Source organism: Tiliqua scincoides, chromosome 6 (genome assembly GCF_035046505.1).
Source record: "Tiliqua scincoides isolate rTilSci1 chromosome 6, rTilSci1.hap2, whole genome shotgun sequence".
Taxonomy (NCBI): Eukaryota; Metazoa; Chordata; class Lepidosauria; order Squamata; family Scincidae; genus Tiliqua; species Tiliqua scincoides.
In genome coordinates this window covers 19204622-19222719 of record NC_089826.1, presented here as the reverse complement: position 1 = coordinate 19222719, position 18098 = coordinate 19204622, and the positions used below count along the sequence as shown (strand labels likewise).

Sequence of the window (18098 nt, the reverse complement as noted above, 5' to 3'; positions counted from 1 at the left end):
AACTTGTATTAACTGGACAGTTTATGCAAGTTAACGGGATGCAGGGGGGAGGGGCAGGAGAGGGGTTTGTGTGTATCAGGAAGTTGAACAGGGAGCAGTGGTGAGGCAGACGGGATGCAGGGGGAGGGGCACGAGAGGGGTTTCCATCTAAGAGAAGGAAAACTCTGATTCCAAACCTCCACTGCCTTGTGGCTACATCCAGTTGTGGAAAAGGCTTCAGGAGTCAACCTCGAGGCAAAATCAGGAGCCGGAGTCCCTCAGGCAGTTCGTGGCTGCACACAGTCATGTTCTGGCAACTCCTGCGATGCCGCTGGAACCACCGCTGGAACCAACCGTATTGGTTTCTGCCTTTCCATTGGATCATTCCAGCGACGTGGAGAGGGGGGATTTGCTGCATGGGTAACAGCCTATCCTCCATACCTTCTTTACCCAGGCTTTGCGCACTGGAGAGGACACTCCAACTTCGCCATATGGCGTCGGCACAACACGGGAAGCAGCAGTTACCGGTTATAAGTCTTTGCTCGATTGGCGTAGGGCATGACGCCAGGGGCTGCTTCCGACGGTGGGAGAGATCATTGCATCTCATTGGGCAGCTACCGCCCGCCTTAAGCTGGGCAGTCCCCAGCCAGTAAGGTGTTGCCTCGCCACGGTCCGTTAACCTCACGGGGTGCGTGGGGTTTAGGGTGAAAACCGACAAGCGGATCGACAACTCTGCACCATGCAATAGAAAACAGAAAACTCCTGCCCTAAAGCTGGGCACCTGGAACGTAAGGACAATGACACCTGGCTTCTCTGATGACCTGCAAGCAATAGACGATGCACGCAAAAAGGCTGTCATCGACATGGAGCTGAGCAGACTGCAGATGGACATTGTCGCCCTTCAAGAGACAAGGCTGCCAGATTCTGGATCTGTCAAGGAGCGAAATTTCTCATTCTTCTGGCAGGGAAAACCACCAAATGAAACCAGGGAACATGGTGTTGGCTTTGCGGTCAGAAATACCCTGCTGAAATCCATCATCCCACCTACTGTGGGAAGTGAAAGAATTTTGTCCCTGCAGCTCCAGTCATCAGCATAAGAACATAAGAACATAAGAACAGCCCCACTGGATCAGGCCATAGGCCCATCTAGTCCAGCTTCCTGTATCTCACAGTGGCCCACCAAATGCCCCAGGGAGCACACCAGATAACAGGACCTGTCACTCTCATCAGTGCTTATGCACCAACTCTGTCGTCTCCAGCAGAAGCCAAAGACAAATTTTATGATGACCTGGCCACCACTATCAAGAAGATCCCCGTAAAAGAGCCATTGTTCATCCTCGGCGATTTCAACGCTAGAGTTGGTGCTGATAACAGTTCGTGGCCCACTTGCTTAGGTCAGTTCGGCACTGGGAAGATGAACGAAAATGGCCAACGCCTGCTAGAGTTTTGCTGTCATCACGGTCTCTGTGTCAGCAACACGTTCTTCAACACGAAGCCCCAACATAGAGTCTCTTGGAGACACCCAAGATCAAAGCACTGGCACCAGCTCGACCTGATTCTCACCAGACGCTCCAGCCTTCCCAGCATCAAGATCACACGCAGCTATCAGGGTGCTGCCTGTGACACCAACCACTCGCTGGTGTGCAGCAGAGTGAAACTGCAAACAAAGCGACTGTATCACACGAAAAGGGAAGGAAGACCTCGCATTGATACGAGCAAGACCCGGGATCAGAGAAAAGTGGAGGAATTTGCACGAGCGCTTGAGGAATCTCTTCCAGGCCCGGTCGATGCAAACGCATCCAACAGATGGGAACATTTCAAGAATGCTGTTTACAACACCGCCTTGTCCATATTTGACAAGAAGACCAACAAGACAGCAGACTGGTTTGAAGCCCACTCTGAGGAGTTGACACCAGTCATTGAGGAAAAGAGGAGAGCTCAAGCAGCATACAAGGCCTGTCCCAGTGAGCGCAACCTGCAGGTCCTCCGAGGTGCTCGCAGCAAAGTCCAGCAGACTGCCAGGAGATGTGCTAACGACTACTGGCTCCAGCTCTGTTCCGAGATACAGATAGCAGCTGACACGGGCAACATCAAGGGGATGTATGATGGTATCAAGCAGGCCCTAGGTCCAACACAGAAGAAAATTGCCCCTCTGAAGTCTGCAACAGGCGAGGTCATCCAGGATCGGGCGCAGCAGATGGAACGCTGGGTGCAGCACTACTCTGAGCTATATTCCAGAGAAAATGTAGTCACCGAAGAAGCGCTGAACAACATTGAGTGCCTGCCTGTGCTGGAGGAGCTTGACAGTGAACCAACCCTAGAAGAACTTCACGTGGCCCTGGACTCCCTTGCCTTTGGCAAGGCACCTGGAAAAGACAGCATCCCTGCTGAAGTCCTAAAGTGCTGCAAAGAGATCATCATCACTGAGCTGCATGAAATCCTTTGTCTCTGCTGGAGAGAAGGTGGAGTACCTCAAGACATGAGGGATGCAAACATCATCACGCTGTACAAGAACAAAGGCGACAGGGGTGACTGCAACAACTACCGTGGCATCTCTCTCCTTAGCGTTGCAGGAAAGTTGTTTGCCCGAGTTGCACTAAAGAGGCTCCAGGTACTTGCAGAGAGCGTTTATCCAGAATCACAGTGTGGATTCCGAGCCAACAGGTCCACCACTGATATGGTATTCTCCCTTAGACAACCTCAGGAGAAATGCAGGGAACAACGACAGCCACTCTTTATAGCCTTCATAGATCTCACGAAGGCTTTTGACCTGGTCAGTAGGGATGGCCTCTTCAAGATTCTCCCCAAGATTGGATGTCCACCCAGGCTCCTCAGCATCATCAGATCCTTCCACAAGGACATGAAGGGCACTGTTGTCTTTGATGGCTCCACATCACACCCCTTTGGCATCCGAAGCGGCGTGAAGCAGGGCTGTGTTCTTGCACCAACCTTGTTTGGGATCTTCTTCGCTGTCCTGCTGAAGCAGGCCTTTGGAACTACAACAGAAGGCATCTATCTCCGGACCAGATCAGATGGAAAGCTCTTCAACCTCTCCAGACTGAGAGCAAAGTCCAAAGTCCAGCTGAAATGTCTGCGTGACTTCCTCTTTGCCGACGATGCAGCTATCACTACCCACTCTGCCAAAGATCTCCAGCAGCTCATGGGTCGTTTTAGCAAGGCCTGCCAAGATTTTGGACTGACAATCAGCCTGAAGAAAACACAGGTCATGGTTCAGGATGTGGACTTACCTCCCTGCATTACAATCTCTGCGCATGAACTGGAGGTTGTCCATGACTTTGTGTACCTTGGCTCAACAATCTCCGACACTCTTTCTCTCGATACCGAGCTAAACAAACGCATTGGTAAAGCAGCTACCACGTTTTCCAGACTCACAAAGAGAGTCTGAACCAACAAGAAGCTGATGGAACATACCAAGATCCAGGTCTACAGAGCTTGCGTCCTGAGTACACTTCTGTACTGCAGCGAGTCATGGACTCTTCACTCACAACCGCAGAGGAAACTGAATGCTTTCCACATGCGCTGCCTCCGACGTATTCTCGGCATCACCTGGCAGGACAAAGTTTCAAACAACACAGTCCTGGAATGTGCTGGAATCCCTAGCATGTATGCACTACTGAAACAGAGACGCCTGCGTTGGCTCGGTCATGTCGTGAGAATGGATGATGGCCGAATCCCAAAGGATCTCCTCTATGGAGAACTCGTGCAAGGAAAGCGCCCTACAGGTAGACCACAGCTGCGATACAAGGACATCTGCAAGAGGGATCTGAAGGCCTTAGGAGTGGACCTCAACAAGTGGGAAACCCTGGCCTCTGAGCGGTCCGCTTGGAGGCAGGCTGTGCAACATGGCCTTTCCCAGTTTGAAGAGACACTTGGCCAACAGTCTGAGGCTAAGAGGCAAAGAAGGAAGGCCCATAGCCAGGGAGACAGGCCAGGGACAGACTGCACTTGCTCCCAGTGTGGAAGGGATTGTCACTCCCGAATCGGCCTTTTCAGCCACACTAGACGCTGTTCCAGAACCACCTTTCAGAGCGCGATACCATAGTCTTTCGAGACTGAAGGTTGCCAACTAGTGTGTAGTCTGAGCTAATGAAAATTTCCATGATGTCTCTTATTAGCAAGGATATGTGTCATGAAATATTCAAAAGACGTAAAAATATATTTATCATTTTGTTCACCATCTTGGTGTTCAAGGCGATGGGTGTGTGTTGATATGCATAAACTGCTTACCAGGTAAAACTCAAGGCTTAAAGATTTTGTGGATTTTTTTTGTCTGCTTGACGGCTGCACCTGACTGTGTGGCATTGACAGTATAATTTCTCTCAAGAGAACATCGTGTTGGGTTTCAGAAACTCTGAAGGCGGTGTTCTCTCAAGGGAAGGTTTTGTGGCTTAGGAGACTTCCTGTACATCAGCTGGGTGCTGGCTTTCGATGTTGCAGTAGATAGTTGGCTTCTTTCTTGAGCTTTGTGTCTGCTGAGAGAACGCTCTAAGGGTAGATTCTCCGAAGTTGGGATTCTGATTTTCTCTCTCCCCCTTTCTGAAACGGATTTGGAAAAACAAAGCTATATGCTACTAACCATGCTATCCTATGCATGTTTACTTGGAAGCAATCCCCACTGTGTTCAGTGGAACTTCCAGGAAAGTGTGTACAGTCGTCCGCTGCTTAACAACCTTCCTCTTAAAAACGGACTGCATATATAACAGCGGTCAAAGCACAACAGAGGCTCTTAATGAGGCAGTCAGGATTCCCATAGCCTGCAGCAGAGTGTTTACAAAACAAAGAGGCCCTTAATACAAAGAAGAGGCAATATATCTCCAGTAGCCTGTACAGCCAGCTAGTTTTTGGCAGGGAGTGTTTGTTTACACAACAAATGCACTAGATTGGGCTGAATGTTCACTTAACAACCCCATCACATAACAACGGGGATTGGAGAATGTATCCTCGTCCTTAAGTGGCGCACACCTGTAGTGGATTTTGGCCCACAATATTGGAGTTGATTTTTTTCTGTGCATCTGTTCTAATAGCATAGAACTGCTCAGCTTGATACCACCTGAAAGCAACTATGTTTTTCGTAGCAGGCTGACTGTTCCCCCACTTTTCTTACACCAACATTCTTACGAGCTCAGCCTATGGTGGTGTTTTCTGGGATTTAAATAGACACCTTTAAAATTGTCAACACTTACCTAGCTGGGATCTTCTACTGATTGCTGAGCCTTGGGTTAAAATCCTAAACAAAAGAAAGCAGGCTTATTCTATCTTTTCCTCTTGTATCCTACCTTTCACTAGATAATCCTAAGCAGCTAAACAGTATAAAAGCAGAGAAACTTTGCAATAAAAGAGACAACAATTTAAGTTCATGCATTCTGTATAAGCCTAGGCAATAGGTACAATACAAACATTAAGAGGAAGGAGGCAGGATAAAATTTTAGCACTCATAGGTAATCGGGAGTTAAAGGAAACATTGAGCGCAATAGTACTGCTTGCACAGGACTATTTTTATTTTAATCAAAAGTCAGAAGTTTTTGGTTTTCAGCATTATTTATTGTAAAGACTGCTGCTTAGTTCAGGACCCAGAGAGTAAGATACTCCAAGTTTGTATAACAGATAGTAGTTATCTTTGAATGACAGGTGCTGAGTTTAGACATAAGAAGACAGCACACTTAGCAAATGCATAATCAATCAACTGAGTGAAATCTATTTCTGTAATTTTTCCTTATCTAGTTTTTAAAATATGACTTGAATATGTCTAATTTTGCCCCCATTGCAACTGCTATGCTATTAAAACCAATTGCATTTGCTAGGAACAAATTGCATTTGCTAGAATTAATGCCTCATGAAACTTATATGTATGATTGCCTGCCTTTTGGGTAGACAGGAAATGGCACCAATGACCTTGTTGGTTGGTTGTTTTTGTCTTACTAATTCTGGAGAAATAAATTGGGTCATGTTATAAGATTCTCAGCACTGCTGCACCATCAATGAGAAGCCAAAGGCACTAGTTGTAAATCCTTCCTTAAAACCTTGCTGCTCACCCTGATGGTGAGGGCTTGAGAATTCTGGGATACATCTCTGATAAGAATATATAGCAGGTACTCAAAACCTGAAAATGAGTAACGTGTTTTTTTCTATATCTCCCCATTCCTAGAGCAATTTCTGTGAATTTACCTGCTCCTGCTTCCTTCAACTGGTGTTCCTTTGTGATGGCCTCTTGGAGACTTCAGCAGAGCTGGCAAATTCAGTTTCTCTGCCTCATTTTCATCTTCTGGCTTTTGCTGATAATTTAGCAGATCTCTGCTGGTCACATCCGAGCGTATGAAATTTGAAACAAATTCCTTCTCTGAAACATCAAGGGTATGAAAGGGATTGTATATTTAAAGAAGATTCACTTTCAGTAAAGTATGATATCATTGTGTTGTGAAATTGGGAAAATGGCAATGTGGTCGATGGGTGGGCTGCTCTGCTTTTTCAGAATGGCAGGGAATAAACGTTATTCAGAGGGCATCTCTTCCACAAGAAGAGCATTTCTGGCAAAACAAAGATTGGTTCAGGCTCCAGATGCAGAGAGTTTGGTGCACACATTCATGCTCCTGAATGTTTCATGTAATGAGTTGGGGTATCTTAACAATGAGTAAATGAGTATCTTAATAAATAAAAGTGAGGTGCTGGGGAGACAGACCCTCCTTCTCCTTTCTGTTTGAAATAAAATGTGTACAGTAGACCAGTGGTCTCCAAACCACAGGTCTGCTGCATCTGGAAAATGCCTTCCCTGTCATGCATAGTGCTTACCGTTCCACGCTGCAGCGCCTTATCTTGCCAGCCTTATCTTGCCAGGGCCTTATCTTTTTATCTTTGCAAAAAGTTACTTCGGACAGCCACTTCCACCCCAAAATCATAACACTGAGTGTGCTGGGTGATGGGCAGCAAAAGCGGCTGCCCGGCAAGACTTTCTGCAAAGATTAGCTGGCAAGGTAAGGCACTGACTGCAGTGTGGAATGGTAAGCACCATGCATGATCGGGAAGGCATTTCCTAGGCACTGGATCTGGCCCACTGGCCAAGATTTGGCGTCTGCTGCTCTAGGCAGTTCTTTAATCTGTCTTTTTCTCAGCTGAAATTATGGTGCATCTTCACACGTATAGCACAAAATAAAGATTTTTTCCCCACTTGCAGATCATTACTGGCATTGTTCACAACCAGAGATGCTCTAGCCTTGTACAACTGCTTCATTTTGTTTCTTACCTTTTAGACTTGCTGTTGACAACCATTGTTTGATCTGTACAAGGGAATCCGTCTGCAAAATATCATGGAGCTTTTCCAGGATCTGGAAAAAGGATGGATCAAATTGGTCAAAGGAGGTGTTGAAGTACTCTAGGTAGCTTTCTATTACAAAACTGTTTCCTTTTCAATCATATACCTCTTTTGAACAAAAAATTCATAAAACAGTTTACTTAGCAAAACTAAAATCATCTCATTTTCTTCACTTAATATTTGATATCTTCTTCTTTAATGTTTTTAAAAAAATCTTCCAGGAAAGCTTACAAAGTATAACAAAAAATACAAAAAGTCTCACTAGAAATAGTAAAATAGCCTAAATAGAAAGCATCAGGAAAAAAATTAAAATGCCTAAATCAGTGATTCCCAATCTCTACCATGGTGTGCCCCACCTCATCCAATGTGATTTTCCTAGTAGTGCTGGAGAAGGCCCCTGAAAGTTACTTCCAGTTTTCAAAGACAAACTGGAAGTTGCCTTCTGAAAATAAAGTAGCTTTCAGAGGCTTCTGCAGGCCCTCCTGTGGCCCACAGAGCCCTGTAGATTGGGTCACTGGCCTAGCGCAGTCAGGAAGAAGCCACTGGGTCTCCTTATGCCTCTGGAATAGCTTTTGGAGGTGAAGGTGGGTAGAAGAACCCAGGTTGTGACCCACACTTTCAGAAACCCTGGCCTAGATAAGTTAAGAGGTTGTTATGTGGTAAACAAAAGGCACAAGATTTATTGCCAAGTGAACTATTCTGAGGTGAAAATTTCACAGCCAGAACACCACCACCAAAAATGCTACTTTCCTCAGTTACCACCTGCTTTGTCTCTGACAATAAGGGCACCTGGAAAAGTGCCAGTGAAGTTGATCTTGCCTTTCAGGTCAGGTTCATGTGGTAGTGATAGGATATAAATATTAGGAAGTCAAAGCTTTAAAGGGGTCAAAACCTTGCATTTCGAATCATGCTTGACAGTTGAAGTTGTTTAAGGACTGGTGTGATTGTTGACCAAGGTCAATGGAATGCAACAATCTAGCAGCTATACCTTGAAGCAATCGAAGTTTGAGAAGTCTCCAAAGGCAGCCCACACACAATTAAGTGTAGTTGAATCTGGAGACTACTAGACTGAATGGCACTGGCCAGGCTGCCTCCTCCCAGAAGGGCTGAAGCTGGAACACCAACCATAGCATATAGAAACACTTTATGCTACAGGTACCACCAGGCCATCCAAAGACAAGGCTGAATCTAATAGCATCCCTAGACTGTGTACTTGATCTTTTAGGGGGAGTGTAAGACCATTCAGAACAGGCTGAACACTACCCCCAGAAGAACTGCCCACCTTGAGCATCTCTGGACTGAGCTCCAGTTTATTGGCTATGATACCAGGCATAGATTTAATACATTCACTACCTTGCATTAATCTTATGAAAAGGAGAAATCGAACTGGGTGTCACTGCTATAGTGAGGATACCTCACTCCAAATGACCTTACTCAGCAGTTTCATGTAGATGTGAAACAAAAGAAAGACAAAACAAAGTCCTGTGAAATGCCCTAGCAGAAATGCCATGGGGCAGATCCAGTTTACCATCACTACCTTCTGGGAGAGTTCAGGTAGGAATGTAGCCACTAGAGCACAGCCCCTGCCCCCTTTTCCCATTCTCAAAATCTGATCTAGAAGAATACCATGATCAATCATAATGAAAGTTGCCAATAGGTTGAAGAAAATTATCAGGTTGCGCTCCCTGTCTCCTGGCATAGGTGACCAAGGCAACTTGGGTATCAAATTCATATCCGAAACCAGATTGAAATAGGACAGATACACAGAATAACCCTTTCTACATTTGAATCTGTTATATATAGAAGACATTTTCATATGGACACATTATTGGATATTTGGAAGCCATTTTTAAACACATTATAGAGTTTTGTTAGCGATTTTCCGTTCATAGTAGGTTTTTAAATATTAAACCTTTATTTACACATACTTAAGTTTACTGACATTTACATACATTGGTTCATATTTTCCTTTTTCTTTCATCTTTTTGTTTTTGTTACGTATTCTTCTCTACACATATTGTTCTACTTATAATACTCTTATTTATAATATTATTGTATTATGTTAGTCATCAATAACAAATTTTTAAAAATGGATGCACAAAATAGTAACATCCCTTTTGCAAAGTGGAAGCCTATCTGTGTGTCTGCAGGGAGTCTGTCTGTCTGTGTGTCACCTTTCCGTCCCCAAAGGATCCTCCAAACAGCTTGTAAGAAAAAATGCAAGGATAATAATTTGTTTAAAATTAAATAATTGAACCAGAAGCATTAAAACATCATTTACAGTCAAACCTGTAATATATGAGAGAACCACCAATTTGTATCTTACTTTTACTTCTTGATCCAAGAAGTTTGGGGTGTAATTAATATTGTCTGTGATGGCTGGTCTGTAACGCATAGCCTGAAGAGGCTGGATCTCTTGGGCAGTTGAGCTCTGTGGATGGTCTTCAAGAAACTGCCTCAAAGGATCATCCTGATGATAAAGTAGATGCAAATGATATAGATGGGCATGGAATAAAGCTATCTGATTTTACTCTCCTTCAGCCGAGGAGTAAGAAGCAGGAATATGGTCAGGGTGCTTGAATACATTGTCAGAGATTGGAGGCCTGAGTTCCTGAACTAGACTTAGGTCTGACCTAAGTTATTTCTATGACTAAAGCAGCACCAAGTTTGTGTGTGTGTGTGTACACTCCCCTACTTGTCCTCACTACCACCATCTTTCTGGCTCTTTCTTTCAAATTGATGGGTGGAGCCTGAAGAATGAGCAGAAGAGAATCATGATGAGGACAAAACAGGTGCCCTCCCCTCCCCTCCCCTGATTCTCTTCCTGCTTGATCTGCTTCCCACAAGGGAAGTGAAGTTTGAAGAGGATGACAACAAATTCAGGATGTTAAAGATGCACAGCAGCTTCCAATCCCGACCACAGACTATGCAATTGACAGTGCAGGGATTCATAGAATTGGGTTTCAAGATGAGAAAGCTTGAGAGGCTAGGCTATCAATGCCAGAGAGATACCATTCTATCACCATCTCATTACCTTTCTGTTTAGAAGAGGGGGGTTTCCGGTCTTTTTTGAGAATTCTGAAATTTCGTCTCTCAGTTCTGGAATATAATAGAAACTTTTTTAAGTTTAAAGATTAACGTTAAAGTATCAAGGATGAAAACCTGATTAGATTTTTAAAAAATACAGTAATGCCATTTTTATGGGTGGATTTTTAATTCACTTGTTAGATATTTATTTACAAATTTATATCCCGTTTTATCCCTCAAATGGGCATTCAAAGCAGCATTCAGTTATAATTATAGTACATTAATATACATTATTTCCAAAATACTCAATCCAGTAAATTCATTCTATACAACACTATGAAGTCTGCAGTAGCTAGTTTTACAAGAGGATCCAACCTGAGGCAGTGAAGGAGGGTAAGAGGTCAACCTCATTCCCTAAAATGCATCATCCAACAAACCATTTGCCTCTCCCTCTTCTCTTGTTTTTACATTGGCAACTGAGATCTGGATTTGGCCCTAGAGCTGCTAGTAGCTGAACCCTACTGTAAAGCATGGAGAGAGAATTTAAAAGGGCCTGAAAGAAGAAAAATCAGATTTGAAAAACTGAAGCAATAATAGACCTTGGCTATCATCTACTTTTGACAGCTCCTAGGAAGAATTATTCACTGTGATTTCATAATGCAGGACTTGCATCTCTTTGTGCTAACAAAGCAAGGCTACTTGGCTCACGTGTGCCTTTCCCTCTGGATGGGTTCTGCACTTGTCCCGTTAGGGCATTAACTGGAACAGGATGATCAGTAGCTGCTTGAGTGGGCAGGTGACGCTGATTCTGTTCTGGGCCTGGGATTCTGCCCAAGTGTCCTGGAGCGTATCCTCGATCCCTCACAACACAGATAGGTACATCATTTAATCCTGGGCAAGAAAAAAAAGGACAGAAGCAGGTACCTTTTATTAACCTCCCAGTTGTGTGATTTGAGTTTAGTGCAAGCAGTTATGAGTTTTGAACCAGAATATCCTGGTTTCCCACAGTGTGAATCTGATCACACACTAGGCTGCGTCATCAGGTGACAAGTGATCAAGTGATGCACGTGCATGGGACTGTGAACCAACACTTGATGGCACACAGCTGAAAATGCAAACAAGCACCACTGTGTTAGAGTTGAGTTTGAACCATATGCAAAGAGAAGTCAGAGATGGCTCATTCCCCTATGCAAGCTGACATTTTGGCAGTACTAGAACCCATACTACTTGTAGAAAAGGACACAGCTTCAGTCCCTTGGCATCTCCAGGTAGGACTGGGAAAGGCCCACATGAGAAACCTTGGAGAAGTACTGTCCAGTAAGCATGGGCGACACTGATATTGACCAGACAGAAGGCAGCTTCATATCATATTGTCACTGATGACCGTTCCTAGTTGAACCCTAATTAGGGAGCCCAACCAGAGGCAGATAAAGCTGCAACCTGATGATGTTTGGCTTCCTAGGTCAAACCAGACATGCGCGCATGCAAATGTGTGCATTTTTTTTTCTTTTTCTAACAAATACCACAGAGAAGGTGGCACAAAATCATGGTGAGCCATAGGGACCTTTTAGCACTTAGCCCTGCTGTGATTGCTAGTCCAATCATGTGTCCCCATGTGCTATTCATAATTAAAAAAAAAAAAAGACTTATATTGGCTTGCAATATTTGATTACAATAAATACTATCATAAATTTTAATTAGTTTAATCCCAAATTATCTATTGGCTGCTGGTGCCTTGCTGTGTTCTATTAAGCTGTCAGGTCTTATGGCCTAAAGCCCCCTAGTTCTTACTAACTGTGCCTCACCTCTCCCAAGTTCTAAATGATGTACACCACCTATTCCAAACTGATCAGTGTTTAATTACACATGTTTCTTGGCCTGTGCATGTTTCTTGGAAGTCAGCTCCCATTCCCAGTGCTCCATGAACTGGACACACAGCCCTGGGAGCATGCCAGACAACAGAGAAGGGAGAGCGGAGAGTGATCTGCTTTACCTTTAATGTGGCACACTGTCTTGGGATGTGGAGTGTGTCTGCAAACAAGGTAAGTTGTTTTTCCAAAAGGCAGTTCATACTGGCCGTGTGTCATCAATCCTCTTTGGTTCAGCTGAGGATCAGGATGGTCTCTGAAATTGATATTCATCTTAAAGCTTTTCTATTTTCATGCAGTTATACTTGGGGCAGCGAGTTCTGGCACCATCTCCTCAGGGGCATCCTAATGCTGGTTGCACAAGGCAAAAAGTAACATAAGATTTAAGGATCTTTTCACATCTAAGGTTTCAATTACTTTGCCATTATAAATGTAAAACCAATTGAACAATGGCTGTCTCCTGTTTTCTGTTCTGTATGAAACAACATTCACACTTAGTGTGATGAGCTGTTCAAAGTCACATTTGTCATTGTAATTAAAGAACACAGACACAACTAACAAAAATTTGAAAAATATAAATTGCAAGAAGAAAACAAATATATTAATATAAAGCAATCTGAAAAGCAGACATAGTTTCACTGATTTTTGCCAGCCCCCTTTTCTACTGCAGTCTACCCCAAGGTGCATGTCAACATGGTCCAGAGTATGTCCCCCCAAAAAAACACTCTGGAGAGAGAGTTGGGGAGGAAGAGTACTGCAGGTGGAAAGGGCATAGGCAAACATCGTTAGTATTCTACTATACTTAGTATAGAAGTATTCACTTAAATGAATGGGATGTATGCCAAAGCACACCCAAAGTAAAGGCATTGGAAGGGCTAGTAAAGGGCTAGTAAAGGGCAACCACTCTGGCATAACTCTGTGTGCATACGTTTAAACAACCAAAGATAATCTATGAGGCCTAAAAATGCAATATTTTGGTAGGATTGCTATGTGCATGTTAATCAAATGAGGCAAAAATATAGAAGCTCTTACAAAAATATGTAATACACCAGAAAGTACCTGCAGCATTGCTTTGGAGGATCTTTTCCTTGGTACTGTAAGCACTCTATTTTTTCCCGGGGTATCCTCTCTTCTGTTGAATCAAGTGCTTAGGCTTTTCCGAAGTTAAAATATTTTTAACTGAACAGGCAAAGCATTGTTTGCAGTGATCTGTCAAGAGCTCATCTTAGACCTCATCAAGCCTCATCTGGAGACATTCAGCCTTTTGAACTAACTCTATATTATACTCATTTTTGCCTCACTGGCTCTTCTTGAATATCTCTGGCAAATGTGAAGAGGGAGGCCACAACTCCAGTTTGGAATCCAAGAATCTTTTCTCTCCAGTGTTCTGCACGCATCACTCTCTCTATGACATCTTCCAATCTCAAACAATAGTAAAAAAGGAAAAGTTCATCACAGGTTACAAGCCATGATGGGTATATGCAATTTCTGGGTTTTAGAAGTGGGCTACCTCAGAATGGCAGCTGCAAGGGAGTGGCAGGTATCTTGCTGTCTTGTGTGCTCCCTGAAGTATCTAGTGGACCACTGTGAGATAAAAGAAGCTGAACTGGATGGGCCTTTGGCTCTTCTTCTTTCTTAAGTTCTTAAAGTCTTTCTGCTTCTTAGAAATACAGATATTTTAAACAGTAAATTAATTCAGTAAATTAATTAATTAATATTAACAGTATTTATATACTGCTTTTCAACAAAAAAGTTCACAAAGCGGTTTACAGAGAAAAACAAATAACTAATGGCTCTAATGGCTCCCTGTCCCAAAAGGGCTCACAATCTATATGAAGATCACATGGAAATCAAGTGAAATGGAGACATCGGTTCTGGAATTCACTTCCTGTGGAGGTTAAACAGATCTCTACTGTATGCCTTTTGATGCCAGGTAAACATCTGGCTCTTTTAGAAGATTTTTAATGCTGCATGGAGGATTGTTTTGGAAGCAGTTAGAGTGAATTTTGCTGTTGACATTGAACACTTATGGTTGTCCAACATTTCTACAATATCTTCTACTTGTTTAAGCTATTTCTGCCCAACGTTGCATATATGCAACAGGGATCAAATGTGTACACCTGTGGGCTGGGCAGAAATGGGTTAACCTTGTTCTAAAAGCATTCATACAAAAGGCAATTCCAATGTGCTGAAACTGGAATAAGGATAACCGGTAATCCAGTATACCACTAGGTGGTGCTGTTTCACAGCCTGCATTATTCCACAGATGAAGACTAAGGGGGCAGGCTTGCCTGCTTAACAAAGACAGTCATTCTCACTTAAAGAATTCCCTTAGATTCTTCTCTGCTAAATGTATTCATGTATCCTGCAATAACTTGTCCTGCATTGGCTTCTGATGCAGCAGGCTCTGTTAGTAAACTGACCTCTCCATTCAAAACAATGTTTACCATCACAGTGGCTCTAACTGAAGAAGTGAATAGTTGGATCATGATGGATATAAGGCAGTGGTTCCCAACCCGGGGTATAGGTACCCCCAGGGGTACTTGAAAAAGAATTGAAATGAATAATGGCGGGAAAAGGCTGGTCTGTATTAGAATGCATTGCAGGGCTGGCATTAGAATGCCTTGTGGGGCTAATATGAGGGGTACAATTTATGGAAATGGGCTGCCAAGTGGTACGCAGGTAAAAAAATGTTGGGAACCACTGATATAAGGTATTGGGTGAGTGAGCAGCAGTCAGGTATTGAGTGAGTGAGCAGTGAGTGAGCACAATCTAGGAGTGATATCTCTTTGAAAGGTATTTCATACAGCAGGCCAAACTAGCATTCATGATGCCTGCTGAGGGCTGGAAGTGATGTCATTAAGCAAGTCATGACCAGAAATAAGTACTTTTTTCCAGTTTTCTCACTTTTTTCTCACAACTGACAGAAGAGAAAATATGCAAATCTTGAAAATGTTTTCAAGATATGGAAGAGCCAATTATCACGCAAGCCACCTTGTCAGCATTGACACCTCAGCTCAGAGCTGAAGGCAGTTGATGGTGGTGGTGGGAGAGCCTGAGAATCGGATAAAGAGCATTCGTGGGCTTTTAGTTTGACACCCCTGGTATAGATGTTAGGACCAGAATGAAGCAGAGCATCAGCATCTTGCTAAAGCTGGACAAAATGAACTTTTGTGCTGCTCATTAGGCGTTTGAGACAGCATCAATTTCATTCTCTGCTTCTCTGTCTTTTGAACAAGTAGGGTTGGCAACGTAGCCTGTTATAGTGTGTGCGCATGCAACCCAAATCACAAGGAGAATGGAAGAAAGAAGACAAAAGGCCCATATGTATTGCCAAGTTCCTTGTGAACCTAGCAGCGCATGTAACCTTACCCAAGTTTGGGAGATGTGGTAGATCCTTTTCCCAGTGGGATCCAGTGAGACAAGGCTAGAGGAGCCAATGACAGACTTGTGCAGCAAACACCCCTAAGTGTTGAAAAGACAACATGTGAAAGGAACCAGGCAGATCTTCCAGAACAGCTGGGTCTCAGCATGCATGCAACAGTCTTTTGTCTAGTGTTGGTGAGTTTGACAGTGTGAGTGTGGGAGTGAGCAGACCCAGCTTGCTCAACAAAATCTTAGCAGGACAAGTGTGTCCCTTCACTACGAATCAATAAAGTGCTTTAATTCTTTTTCACTGACTGGATCTGAAGTCTTCTAACAGAAGGGAGAAGGGATTTGGGACCTCCCCCTTGGGATTTGGGACATTCAAACTTCTCGTAGCAGTCCTGCTTTGGGCATCACCTCGTTTTTGGTTCTAACATAGAATGCTGGAGAAAGTGGGCACCAGTGGTGTGACCTAGAATGCTGCCAGATGCCACCTTGTATCCAACACCTTTGCACCATTACAAAAAAACAAAGCGGCTTACTGCATTCCTTGCAGTTTCTTCAGCTGCAGAAGTGCAGAAACTGTCTGATTTAAGGGACCATGCAAATGATGGTGCTTGTTCTGTGCAGTCCCTGTAAATCAAACCAGAAGGCCTATGCTTTCTTGTTGATGAAACTGCCCCTAGAGCAAGGTAAGATGTGAGAGATCCAATTTCCATTTGCTTTAAGTTGGCAGAGAATGGAACCATGCAGATTGCATCAGCAGCAGGCTGGAGGGAGTTGGTGGTGGCAGCAGACTGGCGGGTTGAAGGGCACTGTCTCACATCCCCACAGTCTGCCGCTGGTGCAACCCGCACGACCTTGGGCAGTCCCTGATGAGGGGGGATGAGTGAAGATTTTGTTCCACTGAAACAAAAGTGGAATGATGGGGTCTGATTAAAGTCTCAGTGCAGAGGCAAAGAAATACCATTTTAATGTTTCAGTGATCCTAAGAGTTTGTAGACAGCCTTTGGTTGTCTGTATCAATATCAGGGCCCAATCCAATGTGTGTCTACTCAGAAGTAAGTTCTATTATGGACAATGGGGCTTACTTCCATGTAAGTGTGAATGGGATTGTAGTCTCTGTCAATTGTAGGTTACAACGTTGATTAAATTACAGTTTTGAGATGAGAAAATGGAGAAGAAGACACTGTTGTCTTCCAAGTTTTTAAGATTAATTCCAGTATAGCATTTTTCTCCATGGGTGGGCGTTCTTAGGGCCCAATCCTAACCAGTGCATGCCAGCTTACCACTGGTGCACACGGTCACAATTGTGCCATATGACAAGTTTGTGAGGCCCTAGCTCTGGTGGATTACCTGTGCCCTGCTGCTTGGTGGTTGCACAGACTGCTGGGTGGAGTAAAGTTAGGTGAAGGTGTGGGAGGAAGCGGGGACAAGACGCTCTGGGCTGGGGAGGTGGGGGGAGGGCAGGGAGAGGGAGAGGGCAAGGAGGAGGCATGCTGGTGCGAGGGAGCGGGGTGAGAGAGATGCAGGACTGGTGGAGCTCCACTCCACCAGATCCTGAACCTCCGTTTCGGGCTAGTGGTCCAAAATGGAGGCTGTTGATTCTATGGTGACCCAGAGGTTGCCATAGAATCAAGTAGCCCCATTGCAGGGCTAAGTGCATTACCCAGGGGAATGGAATGAAAGTCCCCTTCCCCTGAGGAGCTGCCGGCGCTGCCTGGATAGCAGTTAGGATGCCGCTGCAGCCATTTTCTGTGCCATGGCAGCCCCATGCACCGGGCAGCTCAGAATTGGGCTGCCCATGATTACCGGTATTCATGTGGCTGAGTACAGTAAATAAAATGTGATATAAAGATAGAAAATATCATCTTACCCTAACACACCTTGTTGTGGAACACATTCACCCATGGCCTAGTGGCACCAGTGATCATGTGTAGAACTGGATGGGCACCTACAATCAGATAAACCCCATCTGTTTCAGTGTCTGGAAATGCCTTCTACATGCCACTGAAAATGTAATCTTACAACAGGAACTGGAATGTACCGTTCTTTAGAGGGGAGAAAAAGGAGAATGATCATCTTTGGTTTATCTGCTAAGAAATAAGCCTACTGACTGAATGAAAGGACATGCTAGGACAGTGAACATGGTGCACAGGGATTCCCTACTGGAGACTATTTGGCTGGTAGGTTTGCTCATATCAACACATGTCAGGGTTTTGTTTGATTATGATTATAACATCTCTCCACTGTAAATGATCCTATCCTGCTGGCCCAGAAGCATCACACTTTGAGACTACTTGTTTAGGCTTAGTACCTCTTGCATATGTACAAGCTCTGATGCAATATTTTCCTACTGTGGATGTACTGGTACAGAAATCCATATTAAGGGCAGATTGAGGGCAAGATACAGTGGTTCTGCCACCTTTGCTACAATATGAATTATCACTCACTTAACCTTGTGTCACCACAGGGACATGTGTGTGTGCTCATACACATGCACCCAAACATGCATGTTTTATGGGTCTTTG

General features: G+C 44.1%; 1 protein-coding gene across 1 annotated transcript; it reads right to left on the bottom strand.

Annotated features, from left to right (window-relative positions):
• Positions 1-4388: 4388 nt before the first annotated feature.
• On the bottom strand, positions 4389-12474 carry C6H4orf17 (chromosome 6 C4orf17 homolog). The gene is made up of 7 exons (XM_066632323.1): positions 12327-12474; positions 11042-11224; positions 10341-10405; positions 9633-9776; positions 7238-7319; positions 6166-6337; positions 4389-4536 (listed from the first exon to the last, which is right to left on the bottom strand). Exons 1-7 carry the CDS (start codon positions 12472-12474, stop codon positions 4389-4391), a joined length of 942 nt encoding a protein of 313 aa, XP_066488420.1.
• Between the last annotated feature and the right edge of the window lie 5624 nt (positions 12475-18098).

Coding starts and splice junctions, on each gene's coding strand:
- C6H4orf17 (XM_066632323.1), bottom strand. CDS start 12,474: ATGAATATCAATTTCAGAGACCATCCTGATCCTCAGCTGAACCAAAGA. Junction 11,225..12,326: donor GACAGTGTGCCACATTAAAG/GTAAAGCAGATC, acceptor TTTCTTGCCCAG/GATTAAATGATGTACCTATC. Junction 4,537..6,165: donor GTTGAAGGAAGCAGGAGCAG/GTAAATTCACAG, acceptor AATCCGTTTCAG/AAAGGGGGAGAGAGAAAATC.